The sequence below is a fragment of the Canis lupus genome, chromosome 12 (assembly GCF_011100685.1).
Source record: "Canis lupus familiaris isolate Mischka breed German Shepherd chromosome 12, alternate assembly UU_Cfam_GSD_1.0, whole genome shotgun sequence".
NCBI lineage: Eukaryota > Metazoa > Chordata > Mammalia > Carnivora > Canidae > Canis > Canis lupus.
Window position 1 is genome coordinate 44386311 of NC_049233.1, and position 19757 is coordinate 44406067.

Genomic DNA, 19757 nt, shown 5'->3' on the forward strand with positions numbered 1-19757 from the left:
TGATTACTTATATCAAGAAGCAGAAGCTCTTCTGAAAAATTTTCCAATTCAAGCCACAATTTCATTTTATGAAGATTCTGATAGTGAAGATGAAATTGAGGAGCTGATCTGTGAAAATTAATCTAATTAGTTACTTGTGATGACATTCAAAGCTTAAATTTAGTGTACAAATGTATCATAATCCTTTAAACTAATTTATTTGTATATAAATTATTAATAAAATGAAATATTTTGTAATTCTATAGTAGTTTGGCTTTTTTTTACCCCTACACTATAATTCAATGTTGGAATTTAAAAATAAATGCCATTTATGGATGTCTTGATTGGACTGTAAACATTTGGGGCTTACAAAAGATAATTTCGAACTTTTCATCAAATTATAAATTTAATTTTAGTTATAATTTTGCAAATATTTAGCTAAAACTTTGCAAAGAATGACAATATTTAATTTTCAAGACTGAATCTTGTAACATCTTGCATTTTCTACTGATCTCCATTAGATATTGTAATTGCAAATGGATATTTTTAGTTAATAAAGAAAATCACCTTATGCTACCAATCACACAATATCATGTGTTTGCTAGCAGATGGTGAAAAACACTTTAAATCATTGACCATAATTGAGAAGGGAATTCATGCCATGGCTATGAAATTTTAGGAATTTTTAATAAATGATGAAACAAGTTATACTCACATTAATACTCCTCTGCTGTCCTTAAATCCAGTAGTAAAATAGCATTGGTGTTTAATAATTAGAGCACTTCATTGAGAGATCCTCAGAATTAAAACAAAAAAAATGTTTAAGTGAGCAGGACTCATATGGAGTCTAAGAAAGGGGAGTCAAAAGGTTAGAATTTGATCTTTTCTATTTCTGTCCATGGGAGAGCTAAGACATTCTGCAAATATGAAACATTATTCAACAATGTCACTTTCCTTTATTCTGGCTCCTTGCTCCTGATGTTGTCATGGACGCTTTTTCCAGTGAGATAAATTCTCCGTGATTAGCATTTTTAAATGTAGACTTACAAAAGAATACATCATCATTAAATGACAGAGAAAACAGGAGCACATTGCAAGGTAGGGGTAACCCAATATGGTCATGAATTTCTTTAGTTCAAATACAGTCATACAATAAGCATTTTAATTGCAAACGTTTCTTAGTATCCCAGAATGATGATGGATAGAGGTGAAGGTCAGAGATGGTTACCTGGCAAAGAAATGCCTATTACTTGATGGCTACATAGATCACACGGTTTTCCTTCTAACTGAAAAGATACTACAAACATTGATTTACAGGCACTTTAAGGACCAGGCTGTTGAAGTAGAGCAAATTCAAATCACGTGTCAGAGTCAGGTAAAGTAATAATAATGGATGGGAAGAATTATTTAGAACTCTATTTCTTCTGAAAACTTTCCCTTCACTGGACTCGACACTCAGGATATGTGTTTCCCCCAAGAGATATGCAACAAAACAAAACAAAGCAAAACACAAAAACCACACCACATCACCGATATGGATCTGGATCATTAGGGACTTGTTTTTAGCTGCACAGTTATTTGAGCTTCTCTCAATATGTCGGAAAAATATGATGAGCCACTGACCTTTATTGAGTACCTACTATTTTTTTTAAAAGATTTGTTTATTTATGATAGACATAGAGAGAGAGAGAGGCAGAGACACAGGAGGAGGGAGAAGCACGCGGGGAGCCCAACGCAGGGCTCGATCCCGAGTCTCCAGCATCGCGCCCTGGGCCAAAGGCAGGCGCTAAACCGCTGAGCCACCCAGGGGTCCCCGGGTGCCTACTATGAACCAGAGACTATACTAGGTAGTTGACATATGACAGCTCATCTCGTTCTTACTGAGACCTAAATCGATTAGGCAGAATGGGGAAAATGAGACTTTGAGATACTAAATTAACTTGCCTAAGGCTGTTCATTTATTAAATGCAAAGAATCCATTCAAACTAAACCTATCTGACTCTTAGACATAGCTGTCGGTCACTACATTTGGGGATGGGCTGTATCAGTACACAATTCCCTGTAGCTTTCAGTGAAGACAGAGAGATGAGGAGGAAGAACTTGGGAGTAGATGGATGGAGACCTCACTAAGTTTTTTTTTTTTTTTTTTTTTTTTTTAATTCCTTCATTAGTCACTCCGGAGGGTGGCAGTTTGCATTTGACGCCGTAACTCTTAAACGTTTTCTTTCCTGTACAGCCGGGTGCTGTAGAGGAGAAGAGTGGCAGAGAGATCAAAATGCTTTGATAGTGTTTTGTTTTTTTTTCTCCCCATTTTTCAAGTAGTGTGATGGTAGGGCTTAACGACAGACGACGCGCGTGCTCCGGGTTAGCAGGAGTCTGTAGAAGTCACGCTCGGGTTCTGTCAGCACCAAGGCTAAGGAACAGCTTCCCTCGGTCTCTAATCCTCCCGCGGAATAGCTGTCACCTCTCTGCGGTGCTGAAATTCGGGCCGCAGGACTAACGCCGCACACGCGCTCCGGTTGGGTCCCGCCCCTGCCGGCGCGGCGCTCGTCCTTTGGCTCCGCCCCCTTCACGGCCTCAACGTGCTGCGTCACGGCGCGCCTCACCCCGGGCGACCCCGGAAGTGGGTCGGGGGCTTGGCCTCTGCCCGGCCTGGGAGCCGGAGCGGGAGGTTCGGCCTCCGAGGGGTGGAGCGGAGCGATCCTGTCCGGCGGGAGACCCCGGGCAGGGCCCGGGCCAGGGGTCCGAGATGCTGAACGTCCCTTCCCAGTCTTTCCCGGCCCCCAGCTCGCAGCAGCGGGCCGCCTCCGGGGGGCGTAGCAAGGTAAGCGGGTGACACCGCGCGTCGTGCTCAGCTCGTCTGCCGCCGGCGGTTCCTCGTACCGAACGGTCCACTCTCTCCCTCGGCCCCCTCTTCCGCCTCCTGTCCTCCGCTCTAGCCTTCCTGCCTCCTGCCTTTGCTGGCGATCCCTTTCTGATGCCCGGCCGTCTGCAGTCCTCCAACTCCGCTAACCCCCGTCTCTCTCTCACACCTGCTGGCCCTTTCCTTTCCCGTCCCCAGAGCCCGTTCTGGTGAAGTCTTTTCCCGCGAATTAAACGGAGTTGTATAGGACAGGGCCAGCACCGTGCTTGCGGGGATCCTAGGCACTCCGTTCTCATTAGCTTTCCTTCCCTCAGTCTAGCCTCGTCTCCGGTCTTTTGTTCTGCACTCCCCGAAGGAGTTGTGAGTGATGTGGGTTCTGTGGGAGAAGGGAAAGGTTGGGCAGTGGCGACATTGACCAGTGACCATCCTCCAAAGGTGGGGACTCCTGGAGCTAGGGAAGATGGGGGCGGGGAGCGAGAGCAAATGTCTAAAATCCTCCGGTGGGTTTGCGGACGCTTCTCTAAGTCACGCTGCCTTTCTTCCTCTGCTACCTGTCCTTATCACAATGTCTTTTCTATTGGTATCCCTTTGCTGACTTTGAAGCTAAGAGAATACTCCTAACTTTTTGTGGAACATGGTTACTGTTGGCAACAGGTGGAACACAGATGTATTTTTTTTTAAAGACTTTTTAAAAAAGATTTTATTTATTTATTCATGGGACACACACACACACACACAGAGAATGAGAGGCAGAGACACAGGCAGAGGGAGAAGCAGGCTCCATGCCGGGAGCCTGATGCGGGACTCAATCCCAGGACTCCATCCGGGACTCCAGGATCGCGTCCCAGGCCAAAGGCAGGCGCCAAACCACTGAGCCACCCAGGGATCCCCCTGTCCCCTCCTTCTTGATGTTTGACCTGTTTCTCTCCTTGAACTAAATGCTTGGCTAAATAGTATAGACTTTCTGGAGAAAGAATCTGAATTAAAATATAAGAGCTGCTGGTCCTCTGTATTAAAACTAAAAACCACATTCTCAGCATCCTTTTAAAGAAGAAAGCTCAGAGGCAAAGACAAAAGGTCCACAGGTGGTGATGGTAAAGTTGAACCTTTGGGTCCAAAAAGAGAACAAAATACAATTATTGCACAATTCAAAGGGAAACTCAGAATTTTAAAGTGAGGTAATCTTACACATGTTAGAACCTGAGTCAGGATTGTATGAAATGGGTAGAGGTTGAAAAAATAGAAGCTAGTTGGGGAGGATATGACTATATTTAAAAGCACACACTTTTGAGTGAGAAAGATCCAGATTCTTTTCCCAGCTTCCGTGACTTAGTGTCTGAGTTTCGGTTTCCTGAGGTGTAAATGAGAATAATAGAACCCATTTTATAGGACTATTCATAGGATTAAATGAGATAATGTTTCTCTTAGCACAGTCTTGGTCTGTGGTAAGTCCTCACTGTGTTACTTGCTCTTAGACTTTTATTTATTTATTTGTTTATTATTATTTTTTAAGATTTTATTTATTTATTCATGAGGGACACAGAAAGGCAGAGACACAGGCAGAGGGAGAAGCAGGCTCCATGCAGGGAGCCCGATGCGGGACTCGATCCCAGGACCTGGGATCACGCCCTGAGCTGAAGGCAGCCGCTCAAGTGCTGAGCCACCCAGGCGTCCCTAGACTTTTATTTATATTCTATGGATTGTTATGTGATTGTTGTGTAAATCTCTGAGGACAGCGTCTAATGCATAGTATGCATTGTATGTAGGATAGCTACTATTTCTACTAACACTAGTAAATAAATATTTTTTGAGAACCTACCACATGCTGGAGATGGAGTGTCAGTTTCCAAGGAGTTTAGTCTAATAGGCAGTACAGACTAATAAATAGTTATAAATGTCATTAAGTACTATAACTGTGTTATGACCACAGAGGGATTGGAGTCAGAGAAGTCTCTTGGAGGAGATAGTGTGCGTCTGGGAGGTGGGAGGGAGGTCCTTGAGCCAGGCAAAGGAGCAGATATTTCATAGCAATCAAGGAATCAGTTCCTGTTTGGCTAAAGCATGTAATAGGAAAGAGCAAAAATTAAGACTCAGAGCTAGTGAGGTAAACAGTGATTGATACAAAGGGCCTGGTAAATCACTCTAGGGAATTTAGAGATATTATTATATGGTAGTATGGGGAGCCACTGAAGGAGGAAGGGCCCATGATTAGATTTACAGTTTTGGAAGACTATGTGTAAATATCCAGTGGATTATGGAATCCACGTAGACAAGAGAGGTGAGTGACTTTGGTTTGAGATGGGAAAGATCATATTCTCATATTTTACTTCATTTATTGAGATCAGGCGACCTAGAGAGTTTCAGGGATGGTAAGAATGGGATGATGTGATTGGTAGGAAGGAATGTGAAATTGCAATGTTAACACACACCTATTAACTAGGTTATTTAGGGGATAAATGAATACCTACGATAGATGAGATTCCAGAAAGTGAGGTATATAAATATCTTAGTCTATTCAGTCTAACAGAGGACCATAAGCTTGATAAGCTAGCTTATACACAGCAGCAATTTATTTCTCACAGTTCTGGAGGCTGGGAATCCTAAGATCAATGCACCAGTGAGTTTGGTATCTGATGAAGGCCTGATTCCTGGTTCATAGCCATATTTTCCCCACATCCTCACATGGCAGAACGGATGAGGGAACTCTTTGAGGTGTTTTTAATAAGGGCATTAGTAGCATTCGTGAAGGTGCTGCCTTTATGATTTAATCACCAATCAAAGACCTTACTTCCTAATACCATCACACTGGAGGCTAAGATTTTTCTTTTTCTTTTTTTTTTTTTAAGACTTTATTTATTTATTCATGAGAAACACACAGAGAGAAGCAGAGACATAGGCAGAGGGAAGAGCAGGCTCCCTATAGGGAGCCTGATGGTGGGACTGGATCCCAGGACCCCCGGGATCATGCCCTGAGCCGAAGGCAGATGCTCAACCACTGAGCCACCCAGATGTCCCTGGAGGTTAGGATTTCAACATGAATTTTGGAGGGGCACTAACATTCAGTCTGTAGCAATAGACTTCTTTGAACATGCCTTCTTTTACATTAAATATTCCTCTGGTACTATGTTACAAACTGCTTATAAGTTTAGACAGTAGCTCAATTCCATCTTTGAAAGGTTATCTTAACTGTTCTTAACTGTTAAAATATTAGTAATATCTCTCATCCAAAAGCATATTATTTAAAGCATATTTTGAAAAAACAAAAAGTTGGGACTCCTGAGTGGCTCAGCGGTTGAGCATCAGCCTTCGACTCAGGGCATGATCCTGGGGTCTGAGATCAAGTCCCGCATCAGGCTCCTTGCAGGGAGCCTGGGTCTCCTTCTGCCTATGTCTCTGCCTCTCTCTCTCTCTGTGTCTCTCATGAATAAATAAATAAAATCTTAAAAAAAAGGAAAAGAAAAAGCTATCAAAATCAAACATCCTTTACTAAATCTTCTGTTCAGGGATAGGTAAACTTTTCTGTAAGGGGCCAGATAATAAATATTTTAGGCTCTGAGGGCCCCATGACTACTGAGTCTCTTCACTACCACCACTCCACTTGTGAAAATGATTCTGAACTCCAGGGTGATAGACAAACAGGCACGGGCCAGTTTGCCAAACCTTCCTTCGAGTGTTACAGTTTTTTTTTTTTTTTTCCTCCGTTATTTGATAACTTTTGTTTCTTAGTGAATTCTTAGAAAACAGATTGCTGCCTTATGATTTTCTAATGTCCTGTGTATATTGACAATCCAGAAAATCAACTTTAGCTGGCCATTTATATTTTCTTCTATTAAATCTCTTGTGACTTTTGAGGTAAAGAAATTTTGGTCCAAGTTGCTAAGTAACTCCAACATGTGTGACAGAGTGGAGCCAGGACCAAAACTTGTTTTCTCACTCCAGGTTCAGTGCTTTGTTCTTGTTCTTGTTCTTTTTTCTTGTTTTGTTAGATACCATTATGATGAACATTTGCATGACACCATTTCTAAGCCCTACCTCATAGTCCAGATAGTTTATATTGTTCTATTTATAATTCTGATACAATGGAGATGATTTTGACAACCACCTAAATCTGTAAAACAAAACAAAACAAAATGTAGAATTGTCGGATTTGAATTTTCTTATCTTTTTGAATGAGAATAAGAGAATGAAGCAGCCTTCAGAGAAGCAGCGGTAGGAGTGGGGAAAGCAGCTGACTTCAAGAAGCCACATTGAGTTCTTTCCTTTTCCTTTCTTAGGTCCCCCTAAAACAGGGCAGAAGTCTTATGGATTGGATTCGCCTCACCAAAAGTGGGAAGGATCTAACAGGATTAAAAGGCAGGTTAATTGAAGTAACTGAGGAAGAACTTAAAAGACACAACACAAAAGACGATTGTTGGATATGCATTAGAGGTACGTGGTATTTATTAGGTACAGCAACAAGTTGTAATGCTGTGACCTCATGATCATATTATTTGGTGATACGATTCACAATTAGATAACAAAATATGCCTTACACTGGGCTACAAAGTATATAATTCTGAATTTGGACAGTATTTCTTTCTTAGGTAACTGTTTACGTACCATACCTGCACTGTAGTTCCTTTGAAAGAAAACAAGCATTTGCCAGGCAATTATTCAGGAACACTCCAGTTTACATATAGTAATGGCCCACCTTGGTGCCTGATAACAGTCTTTGTGAATGGGAGAAAGTGTTTTGCCAGAAAAAATGTCTGTGAGCATCACAAGTAAATCAGAAGATCTGTGTTTAGGCCAAATCGTTAAGTTCTCACATGAAGCAATTTTTATTATTTTAATGTAAATTTCATAGCAATATTAATTAAATTAATTAAATTAAATGAGTGGGTTGGAGAGTGAGTAGAGAGATATAGGAGAGTAGTTGGTGAAGGCAGACCTCATGGTAATCAACAACCTCACATCTCAGATGGGAACAAAAGCAACAAAGAACATGGAAATGTACAGTTGGCTTCCATAGCGATGTCATTGAGTCATCCAGACATTGTTAGGTATACCCACTATTTTCAGTTTAAAGGGTTGGTCATTCATTGCCATTATACAATTGTAATTTTATCATTGTAAAATTGTGGGATGTTGTCCTTTGTCCTGATTACACTGTAATCTGTATGAGGGAAGAGACCATGCCATGTTAGTCATACTGCTCTGTCCTTGGTGCCTGGCACATAGAGATCATCAATATGTGTTGAATGAATGTGCTTAACATTTGTAAGAAGTTTTGTTACTTAAAGAGGTGTGTGGTTGTCATGGTATAGTTTGGTGATGTGATAAATGCAAAGACACCAGTAGATACTATTAGTTTGCTAGGGATGCTGAAACAAAATAGCACAAACTAGATGGCTTAAACCATAGAAAATTATTGTCTCACTGTTCTGGAGGTTCAAGTCTGAGATCAAGTTGTCTTTTTCACAAGGCTATGAAAGAGAAATCCGTCTGTGTCTCTCACCTGGCTTCTGCTGGTTTGCTGCCCATCTTTGAAGTTGCTTGGCTTGTAGAAGCATTACCCCAGTCTGCCTTAAGCTTCAATTGCATCCTCCCTGTGTACATGTCTGTGTCCAAATTTCCTATTTTTACAAGGATACCACCAGGCATATTGGATTAAGACCCTACCCTACTCTAGAATGGCCTCATCTAATTATATGTGCATTGACCCCATATCCAAATAAGGTGGTGTTCTGGTTTACTGGTGGGTAGAAGTTCAACATATGAATTTGAGGGTATGCCATTCAACCCATAAGAGACACAAGTAGAACACTGAAATTTTTTTCAGTGGCAAAGGAGTGGACTCTTCCAGCCGGTGATGGCATAGCTTGTTCTAAGACAGAAGAACAGTTGTTCAACTCCCCAAAGTTTCTCAGGGAAATACAACTGTGTACCCACAACCTGGAATGAGGATTCTGCTAGATGCAGAAAACTCTTTTTGGCATTTTATTGTATTCATTTAAACATTTTTTAAAAAGGATTTCTTTATTTATCTGAGCGCGAGAGTGTGCACACATGTGAGAGGGAGGCAGGGCAGGGGGAAAGGGAGAGAAACAGGCTCCTTACTGAGCATGGAGCTTGACACAGGGCTCCATCTCATGACTCTGAGATCATGACCTGAGCTGAAATCAAGAGTAGGCCACTTAACTGACTGAGCCACCCTGGCGCCCCTTCTTTTGCCATTTTACAGGTTTTTAATGCCTTCCTTGTGCTCTCTCTATGCTGCCCACCTGTTTTACAAGATGTAAGTACCTGGTAGAAAATGACTGCCATCCTCTACGTGAGTGTTTTCTGCTAGACTGGGTAAAGTGGCGGTCAGTGTCCCAGGAGAATATCTCAGCTGGTCCAGGCTGTAGACACACGAATTCTGTTTCTGTATAGTAGGAAGCCACTTCTTCAGAAAACTCACTTATGTGAACCCTCAGTATCTTAGTGATGTTAGATAAATAAAGCATTAATATAAGACAGTCATAGTTTATTATTCATTTGGTGTATTGATGGGTATAAGGGACTAGGTGTGCTATGTTCGATGTATCCTGCTCCCGGTTATGTATCTCCTATAAGGATTTAATGTATGGCACCTTTTCTGGTAAGATGATTGATTTAAGGATAAATTTGTTTAAAGTGTCTGTTGGAGAATGTGTTCTACTCTATTAATAATAAGCCTGGCAGTTGTGGACAGGTTTTGATCAGAAAATAAGGAGGGAGTACATCAAAGTGGAGGGAAAAGCCTAACCTATGGAAGCAGAAAGGCTTGAGATATATTCTGGAATTTAGGTTAACTATTAGAGAGTTATAAAGAAGACTAGAAAGGTATGCTAGGTCAGATTGTAAAGGACCTTGAAAGCTAGGCTCAGAAATATGTCCTTAATTTAGATGACAGTATGAGCTCTAGGAGGTTATGAATATGGGGACAGTGTGATTAGAATATGCCTTGGAAACATCAGTTTAGTGGTAGGTGTAATGAATTAAATGGGACAAAAAGCCTATAGCTCCTTAGAGAAGTTCAGGTGGTATTGGAGGAACCAAGACAATGGAAAGTAGGTTGAATGTAAGACAAACAGAACACTGGTAATTTCTAAGACAGTCGTAATTTAAAGTAAGCATGTGATTACATGTTACTGTCTTTTTCTTATTAGTTGCTCTAATTAAAAATACAAATGATAGCTTCTTAAAAGGGGAAAGATGCCAAATTTAGCTTCCAAGGTCAGAGATAGTTTAGGCTTAATTTTTTAGCAAAGCTGTACCACAGCGAAACATGGTATCATGGTATCATTTTTCCCTCTTGATAAAATACTAAATTCTTCATTTGTCTAACAGTTGCCCCAGTTTTAGGTCTGTTGAAATTTCAGCTGATTGGGTTAAGATAGACACAATCTTTTTAAGAAACCTAGAAAATATACACTTTGGTGTGGGTTTTTATGGCTACTATCATAGACATTATTTGCTTTTTATTTTCTTTTTTTGAATATATATTAGTGTTTATCCACATGTTCAAGTATGTTGAGTCTAGTCACATTCCTGAAAATGATGGTGTGGAAAGAACAATTGGCTGGCAGCAGACTGTAAGACATAAACTAAATTGTGAGCACTGGCTTAGAATGATCTGTAAGGCAGTATATGGAGGTTCCAATTTGTTCACTTAATAATCACCATTTTCTGTTAAGTATTTAATTACTGTAATGCAGTAGGAGGTAATTGGAATGTTGAGGGAATGGATAGGAGAGATAATGCCTTTTCAAAAATCTTGTTGAATTTACCATTGATGTAGAATTTTATAGTTTTCTCCGTTATTGCTGTTCTTTCTTGAAAACTAAAGATGATTTACAAACATGCGAAACTTTGAGCAAACATCTAAATCACTCATCTGTGAGAGCTCTGTAGAGCCTAAATCAGACATTGTTTCTCCCCTGTATTTATTGTAGGATGTAGTCCGTATGGGTAATGATATATTAAATTGGAAAATCATTTTTTGGCATCAAGATATACAGCCTTTGATCTCAGACGGGAATGTTAGTCTGATACTAACAGTTATTTGAATGAATGGTATTTAGAAAAAGTTGATTACTATCAGTAGATTGGCTGCTCTGTTAAAAATTGATCAAATTTGGGATACCTGGGTAGCTCAGTTGGATAAGCCTCTGACTCTTGGTTTTGGCTCAGATCATGATTGCAGGGTCATGAGGTTGAGTGCCAAGTTTGGCTCTGTGCTCAGCAGGGAGTGTGCTGGAGATTCTCTTTCTCCCTCTCCCTCCACTTGTACATGCACATGTGTGCACCCTTTCTCTTTTCCCTCTCAAATAAGTAAATAAATAAAATCTTAAAAATAATTTAGCAGATTAAGTTGCTCATAAGGGATTTAATGGATTTCATTTATAACTTAGAAATAAACATGCTTTGATTTCTCCTAATGCTGATGTACTAGTAAATTGAAGAGGCCTGCTTAAGATCACTGTAAAAGTGACTTCAAATGGGACCTTATTTTTCATGTTTCATTACTGTTTAGAATAGTTTGGTGCGCCTGGGTGGCTCAGTCGGTTGAGTATTGGCTCTGGATTTTGGCTCAGGTCATAATCTCAGGGTCCTAGGATCAAGCCCTGCCTCAGCTTCATGCTGGGTATGGAGCCTGCTGGGGGATTTTCTCTGCTACCCTTTCTCCTCATTGCATGTGCTCTCTCTCCTCTCTCTCCCTCTCAAAAAAAAAAAAAAAAAAAAAAAAAAAGGAAGAAAAAAAAGAGAAAGAAAGGAAGAAAGAAAAGAAAATCTTGGCAAATTGATTCCGAGAAGTAGCATTTAGTCCTATTATATTTCTAATCCAAATTCCTAGATTTCTAGATACATTTACAGTAAACCTTTTTAAAATTTACTTTGTAGGATGGTACTATAAATTTTTGTGTATACAGTCAATCCTCATTATTCATGAATTCCAAATTTACAAATTTGCCTACTCACTAAAATTGCTTTGTAACCCCAAAAATCAATACAGTGCTTTCATAGTTATTTACAGACATGCATAGGGCAGAGAAAAATTTGTTTGGCCCAAGCACACATTCCTACATGAGGTTGAACAAAGCGATGCTCTGCCTTCGTCTTTCTGCTCTCATACTGTAAAGATGTGTCTTCTTTGAGGTCTATTTAGTGCCAAGTTTTTCTTATCTTGTGCTTTTTGTTGGTGATTTTGGTTTAAAGTGGCCCTCAAGGACAGTGCTGAAGGCTGTGATGTGGCTACAGAGAAAATATTTATGTTAGATAAACTTTGTTCTGGCATCAGTGCAGTGCTGTTGGCTGTGAATTAAATACTCATGAAGCAGCACTACCTATTGAATATGGTGTCTTTAAACAGAAACACACCTTAAGCACCGTGGTTATGTGCGGTTTGACAAAAATGTAATCAGAGGCTTGCAGAAACCACATGCTACCCTTTCCCCTAGGAGCAATGGTTCAGTATCTGCTAATTTGGTGTTCACAGTGACTTTGTAGAACATGACTGCTGAGAAAATGGAGAATTGACTAGGCTGTTTTTTATTTATACTCGAGAAATAAAGTGAGTTGTATATACTTTTTGGGTTAGATTCAAATCCACCAAGAACAGAGCTGATTTTTCCAAGAGGCTCTTTGTTTTAGGTTTCCTTACCTCCTTGCCTCACTTTTATTTTGAGAAACTTCAGTACTATTTGCCTCTAGCAGAGAAACTTTTTTCCTCTAAGAACAGCTTTTCAAATTGGGAGCTAACTTTTTAATTTATAATGGAATGTATTATCACAGTTATGCAGAGTGTATCTGAACAATGATATACTGTTGTTATAGGTAGCTCAGCTCTCCTGTACATGGTCTACTGTCCTCATTAATTCTTTCTTTTTCCCCCAAAGATTTTATTTATTTATTCATGAGAGGCACAGAGATGAGAGAGAGGCAGGCTCCTTGTGGGGAGCCTGATGCAGGACTCAACCCCAGGACGCCGGGATCATGACCTGAGCTGAAGGCAGACACTCAACCACTGAGCCACCTAGGTGCTCCTGTCCTCATTAATTCTTGACTGTGGATTTCTGAGCACCTCTCTTCTGCTATCACTTGCTTGTTTAGGAAATACAAATCAACATTTTTTTTTACAGCTACATTTCCCCTTATTTTCTAATTTGATCCATAGGTTTTCCTATTGCCTTTTTCTTACTATTAAATACAGATAATCTCATCCTTGTTGATTTTATCTGTTCTATCCTTCTGACATCCAAGATGATTTGCTTTTCTTTTACTTTTACTCTGTCTTTATCTCCTGAATGGTCAGTCTTCTCCTTGTTTTTGTTTTTAAGTTTTCTTCGGTCTGTACCTTCCTTTCATTCACTAAAAATTCAATAGAGCAAAAAAACCTGGTGGCCTCGGGGCGTCATCTGTAACCCACAGGGGTTTTGTTTGGTTGACCCAGTGGTTTATAAACTTCAGCCAACATTTTGAAATTTTCTTTGGGAATTTTTTAAATTATAAATTCAATTTTTCAAAACAATGGAGGGCTATTCAAATTCTCTTTTGTTTTTATGTCAACTTTTCTAAATTATGTTTGTTCAGTGAATTTGTTAACTTTAATCTCAGTTATTGACCATATTGACATAACGTAGTTTACAACATTCCCTTAGGAATGTCTTTAGGTTCTATAGTGAGGTACCCATTGTAGTCCAGATATTGCTAATTTTTGGCTTCTCTCTTTTTTCTTGATCAGTCTTACTAGAATTTTATTAACTTTACTAATTTTTTCACTTTTATTTTCTTTCCTGCTTGTCCATTTTCTATCTCATTAATTTCTACTATCATAGTTAGGAAGGTCGCTAATTTAAGACTCATTTTCCTGCAGCGTTGGCATCAATGTATTTATGGAGATAATTTGGAGTTATCTTGTTATATTTTTGGTGAATATCTGAACTACCTGATTCTAAGCTTTTATGCTTAAACTATTACAGTATACTGCCTCCTGTTTTATTATATTCAACTCTAGATTGAATCCCAGTTTAGCATTTGTGTGTAATTCACTTTGAGTGCCATATATAAATTAATTCATTAAGGAATTACCATGGGGTGCCTATTATTTGTAGTTCCTTTCCTTTTTGTGTTAATTAACAATCATATAGGATATCCCTGAGACAGTTTTTATCTCTGGTAATTTAATGAAACATAGCTTTTGCTTTTTTTGGTACCTGTGTGTAGTTGTCATTCATAAGAAATAGAGAAGATAGGCTTGAACTCCTCTATCCTGGTTTATTCATTTAATCAATATTTCTTGTCCTGCACTCTACCAGGTTCTAGGGATAACCTGGAAATATAAAACAGAGATGACTTTTGATCTTAGGGAATTTACAATCCGGTGGAGAACACAAAAGCATTAATCAAGTCTGATAAATAATATTGTGAAGGAGAGGTACGCTGTGCTGAGTTGCCTGCAGAAGATTGACCTGAGATCTGAAACCTAAAGGAGAGTTAACTAGACGAAGAAGAATGGGAACTGCACTCCAGGCTCCAGAAGAAGCATGTGCAAAGTTTGGGGGGTGTGGCGGTGTGAGAGACAGAGGTCATGTGCACACATGTCGGTGTTTACCTGAATAGAAGGTGCTTGAAGTTAGTGATATGTGTCTTCTTCTTTCTTCTCTTGTTTGGTATTGGAAAGACACATTCTTTTCAAAGATACCACTGTCTGTAAGACATTTTCTTCCCTATAGTCGTCTCTGTGTGTTCTCATCAGTCCTCTCCAGCCTCATGACCGTGGACAGTAGCCTGTCCAGCACTGCTTAATACCCTTCAATTCTGTCCTTTCTTTCTGCCAACAGTTTCTTCCTTTCATCAACATGTGACTTTGGCCCTCTCAGACTGTGTTTCTTTCGCTGGGCTTGCTTCCTTAGCCCTTGGTCTTGGACTTCTGTTAGAACATTTGTAACATTTTTTGACTATTTTTAGTATTCTTCCTATTTAAATTTAATTCGGGAATATTAGTATACTGTTTCTCTCCCTACCCCTAGCTTCTAGCACAGGGCATGGTTCCTGATTAGTGTTTATAGTAAATGTACCTTGAATTGTATATATATTTTGATAGGTGTAGAGGTTGGGTTTTTTTTTTTAAGATTTTATTTATTTATTCATGAGAGACATGGAGAGAGAGGCAGAGACATAGACAGTGGGAGAAGAAGGGCTCCTTGTGGGGAGCCCGATGTGGGACTCCATCCCAGGACCCTGGGATCATGCCCTGAGCTGAAGGCGTAGACACTCAACCACTGAGCCACCCAGGTGTCCCAATAGTTGTAGGAGCTTTATTTTTTTATCTTTTATCTTTTATTTTTATTTATTTATTATAGTTGTAGGAGTTTTAAACCACAGTATGGTTTTAATTATTTCACAAAATAGTAACCAGTTCAGAAACATGATATTTGATGTTTCCAGATTATTGGCCTCTGGAGTTCCTTAATCAGTTTGAAACTATTATTTCTGGATAACTTTTATATATAGATTCATGGTCCATTATTCATTTTTGAGTCCCATTTTAAAATGTAGTAGTATTTCCATTAAGCTTCTTTTTATGGTTTCTGTCTCTAATGAAATTTCCTTTCTGTTAAATATCATCCACATTTTCTACTAGATTTTTAAAAAGATATTAATTATAGTAATTTTTATGTCCCTGTGTAATAGTCCTAGTATATGCATCATCTTAAGTCTGGTTGTGTTACTGTTTTTCTCTCTTGACAGCAGGTTCTTTTGTCTTTTTTTTCTCAGTGTGACTTGTAATGTTTCATCAAATGTTACACATTGCATAAGGTGAACAGTAGAACCTAAGATATTTATGCTTAGAAATGAGTACACTTTTTTTGGCAGACAGTCTGATTGAGTCAGTCTGGGTAGTAGTTGAGCTGGTTTTGAGGTTTATTGTTGCTATTGTTATTATCAGTATACCACAGACTTCAAATTCTTCCAGCAGTGGGTTGCTGCTCACTTGGTTTTAGAGCGAAGCCTGCAGTGTTGGAGGATTTTCTCCTTGTTTCTATTCTATTCTGAGCTGACAGCTTGCCTAGGTATCTGTGCAGGATTTCCTTCTGTGCTCTTCCCCTCTCCCCATGGTGGACTGCTCTTGCGTGTTACCTGGTGCAAGACTTGTCAAGGCAGAAGGGTTTTGCAACCCTTTTCCTGTTTGAGCCTCAGTCTTAGGCAAGTCCTGTGCACTTGAGCCCCAGGGGCTGAACCTTTTCCCTGCTTGTATCACTTCCCCAGTGGAGGTTATCTTTTGCCTCCTACCTACTCCATGCAAGATCTAGAATGTAGGCAGGTTTCTTGGTTTTTGCCTCTCCCCATCCCCTCCCCTCCTGCCAGCTGAGCTTTGCCTTGTATTGGCAGGGGAGGAGGAAGACAGGGACAGCCTGAGCAATTTTCCTGCTTCCCTTCCAGTGCTAGAAGACATCTATTTTGTATCAGCACAGAGTCTGGGCATGAATGTGCTTTCTGTCCCTCCCCCAGTGTTTATCTTGCATTTGCCTAGTGTCAGACCAGAGGAAAGGAAGATGAGTATTTCCTTCCCTGCTAACATTTTCCTGGTATCGGTGCAGGGGCTCAAGGATGAGAGGCTTGACTGTACCTTCCCAGCAAATGGACAACATTTGCTGCAGGTGAGGGTTCAGTCTGAAGCATGGGTGAACTTCTTGCTTCTGCCCCACTGGGAGCTGATAATCACCTTATATTTGGGTAGTCCAAAAGTATACATAGACTTCTTGGTACTCCTGCTCTACCCTCAAATCTTGGAGCAGGCATTACACACCAATACCAGCAATTTTACTTTCTCAGCTCTGCCCTGCTCATAGTACTTCTCATGAGCATCTCATGAGGTAGAAAACTGTAAAAAAGAAAATTGTGGGAGGGTACAGAATCCTGTGTCTAAGGCTTCCGGGGTTCTAAATTGACGTGAGTACACATTTGGCCCTTAAGAGTTTGTTAAAATTTCAGGTGTTTTGTAAATGTCTCTTTTCCATGTTCTATCAAAGATGAAACAATTCATGTATCCCATCTCCTCAGAGGATCTTCTCATTCTGGATTTTAGATTATTGATTGCCTTATGACTTCAAGTCCCTGATGGGCTCAAAAACTGGTGGTTTTTATGGATTGTCTGGCTTTTTCTTTTTTCATTTTAATTTCTTTTTATTTTTTAAAGATTTCGTTTATTTATTTGAGAGAGGGAAACAGAGAGAGCACAAGTGGGAGGACAGGCAGAGGGAAAGGGACTAGCAGACTTCCCACTGACTTCAGAGTTTACAGAGCCTTGAGGCAGGGTCCAATACTGGGCTCGATTCTAAGACCCTGAGATCATGACCTGAGCTGAAGTCAGATGCTTAACTGACTGAGCCACCCAGGTGGCCCTGGCTTTTTCTTTTTGTTAAGGGTAGGAATAAATTTTTTATACGACTTTTTACTTTTGAAGTTCATTAGTATCGCTTAACTAATGATAGCTTAGCTTTGTAGCTGACTTGTTTTGGAAAATAAGAAAATAATCCAAAGCACAAAGACATATTTACTTTTTTTTCTCCCAAGTAATTAATAGCAAGGCAGTCAAATGCTGGTCACTGGTAGACCTAAGGCATAGGCAGACAGAGGGAAATAATCCCATGGAAAACTAATCTTTTAGAGAGAGGGTGTCTTGCTTAATATTGACAAATTGTAAATCCACTTTAAGTATATAGTAACTGTGGCTATTGCTAATGATGTTTGGTCATTGTTCTCCCTAAGAGAGGTTTGTGAATTTTTTTCAAAACATTTAGAGTAATGATTCCTGAGACTGTTGATAAAATTTTAATGCTTTTACTAATCCATTTCCTTTTGAATCAATTTCCTAGTTAAATGTCAGGGCTGTTTTTCCTAATACTAATGTCCATAGGATTATCTTTGATAATTATGCCTGTTGATGTTCTGAAGTGCATAGAGACCTTTATTACATTCTATTTAAATTTTCCCACGCACACTGAGCCATTCAGATCAGTTTGTCTTAGCTCTTTTGTAAATTAGACTCAGCATGATTGAAGAAATTGTTTGGTGGAGTTAGAAGCTCTAAATTGTATTCAGGACAGTTTTTACCTGGCTCTTTTCTAGTTTATGTGATGTAGTACTGGCCTCATTTTTCATCTTTTTCTTCTTAAAATTGTGCACCAGAGGTTGACAATTTAAGTTGCTTAGATACTAATCTTAATTTTAGAGCCTTTCTTCAAATGTCTGTCCTTTTATTTTGAGAGTGATAGACCAGAAAGCTAAATGGAAGCTCCATGCATGTGGGCAGAACTCTTTTTTTGCATTGGTTGGCTGCACTGGCAGGTGTCCTCAACCGACTGTATATAAGTCTTTGGGCTGGAATCCCCCCATCGTCTGCAAATAAGTGTTCTGAAGGTTATTTGGGAAATGGGAGCTGCTGGGATGGTGGTAGGTAGGAGGTGGATCTTAATTTTTTTTTTTTTTTTTTTTAGATTTTATTTATCTTTTCATGAGAGACAGAGAGTCAGAGACATAGGCCAAGGGAGAAGCAGGCTCCCTATGGGGAGCCTGTTGTGGGACTTTATCCCAGGACCCCCAGGATCAAGACCTGAGCCAAAAGCAGACACTCAACCACTGAGTCACCCAGGTCCCCTGGATGTTAATGTTTTGATATGTTAATTCCTACTTTAGGTTTTTAGTTTAGACCTCTCCACCACTCCCAAGTGTGTTTCCTTCCATATAAGGTTTCTCTGGTTTATCCTCTGTAGAGAAAAACCCTACACGTGTTGCAGAGTTGGGAAGGGGCGGGTTGCTTGGTTGTGAAAGAAGAGAGGAGGGGATTTAAGGCTCCTATTTCTTCTTACATTGAATTTGAGACCTTCCTGCCCCCTAACTTCAGAACTACCTGGAATCTCTGACTCTTATACTTTTTCTGGGAGGTGGGGGGTTCTGTTGCACACATTGGCTTTTTATAGATTCCTCAACTTACACAGGGTTTATTTTCACCTTTTTCATTCTGCTGAGTATGTTATCAGTCATCCATTTGGCTTTCAGGCTTCCAAAACTTTATTACTGTCATCTCCTCTGATTTCTGTGTCTTTTTGGTTTTATGTGTTATTTATCCTTTACATGTGCTCACTTGGCAGCACATATACTAAAAATGTTATTTATCCTTTACAGTCATTTTAGAAACTTTTTAGGAGCATAAGAGACAAAAGAATGCTTTTAATCTCAAACTCCTAAGGTATTCTACGATTTAACATCTAGTTGGGTACAATATTAAGTAAACTGGTTAAAGTTAAGGATATATATTGTATTCCTAGAATAGTCACTTTAAAAATAATACAAAGAGGAATAGCTAAAAAGTCAATAGATATAATGAAATTCTAAAAAATACTTCGAAAAAAATAAAAAAAAAATAAAAAATACTTCGTTAACCTCAAAGGAAGTAGGGAAAGAGGAATAGATAGAAAACTTATAAGATATAAAACTTATAAAAAGAAAAAGAAAATTTGAGGATAAGGATGAAGAAGAATGTAGAAATGTCTATTTAGGTGCTCTGTAAAAGAATGTACTTTAAATATAAAGACACAGATAGGTTGAAAGTATATGTGTAGGAAACTGTATATTATCTAGACAGTAAGTATAATAAGGTTGGACTATATTAATATTAGATAAAAGATACTACCCAAACAAAAATAAATCTTACTAGAGGTAAAGACATTTCATCATGTTAAAAGTCAGTTCATTATGAAGACTTTATGCTTTAACGAAGCTTCAAAATACATGAAACAAACATTGATAGCATTGAATGTAGAATAAAAATTCAAAGTCATTGTTGCATATTTTAATACCCTCTCTTAGCAGTTGATAGATCTAGATAAATGACTTAAAATAATGT

At 39.2% G+C, this 19757-nt stretch overlaps 1 protein-coding gene across 2 annotated transcripts in view; it reads left to right on the plus strand.

Moving 5' to 3' along the window:
- The first annotated feature begins 2576 nt into the window (after positions 1–2576).
- The window catches only part of CYB5R4 (cytochrome b5 reductase 4), a 76931-nt gene continuing 59750 nt past the window's right edge, over positions 2577–19757 (plus strand). Inside the window, exons 1-2 of one of the 2 annotated variants that reach the window (XM_038554645.1) lie at positions 2577–2803; positions 7117–7270. In XM_038554645.1, the coding sequence (XP_038410573.1) occupies positions 2729–2803; positions 7117–7270 (229 nt within the window). In that variant the 5' untranslated portion in view covers positions 2577–2728. Of the gene's footprint in view, positions 2804–7116; positions 7271–9059; positions 9120–19757 lie in introns of those variants that run through there. The other variant, XM_038554646.1, reaches the window with a different exon arrangement.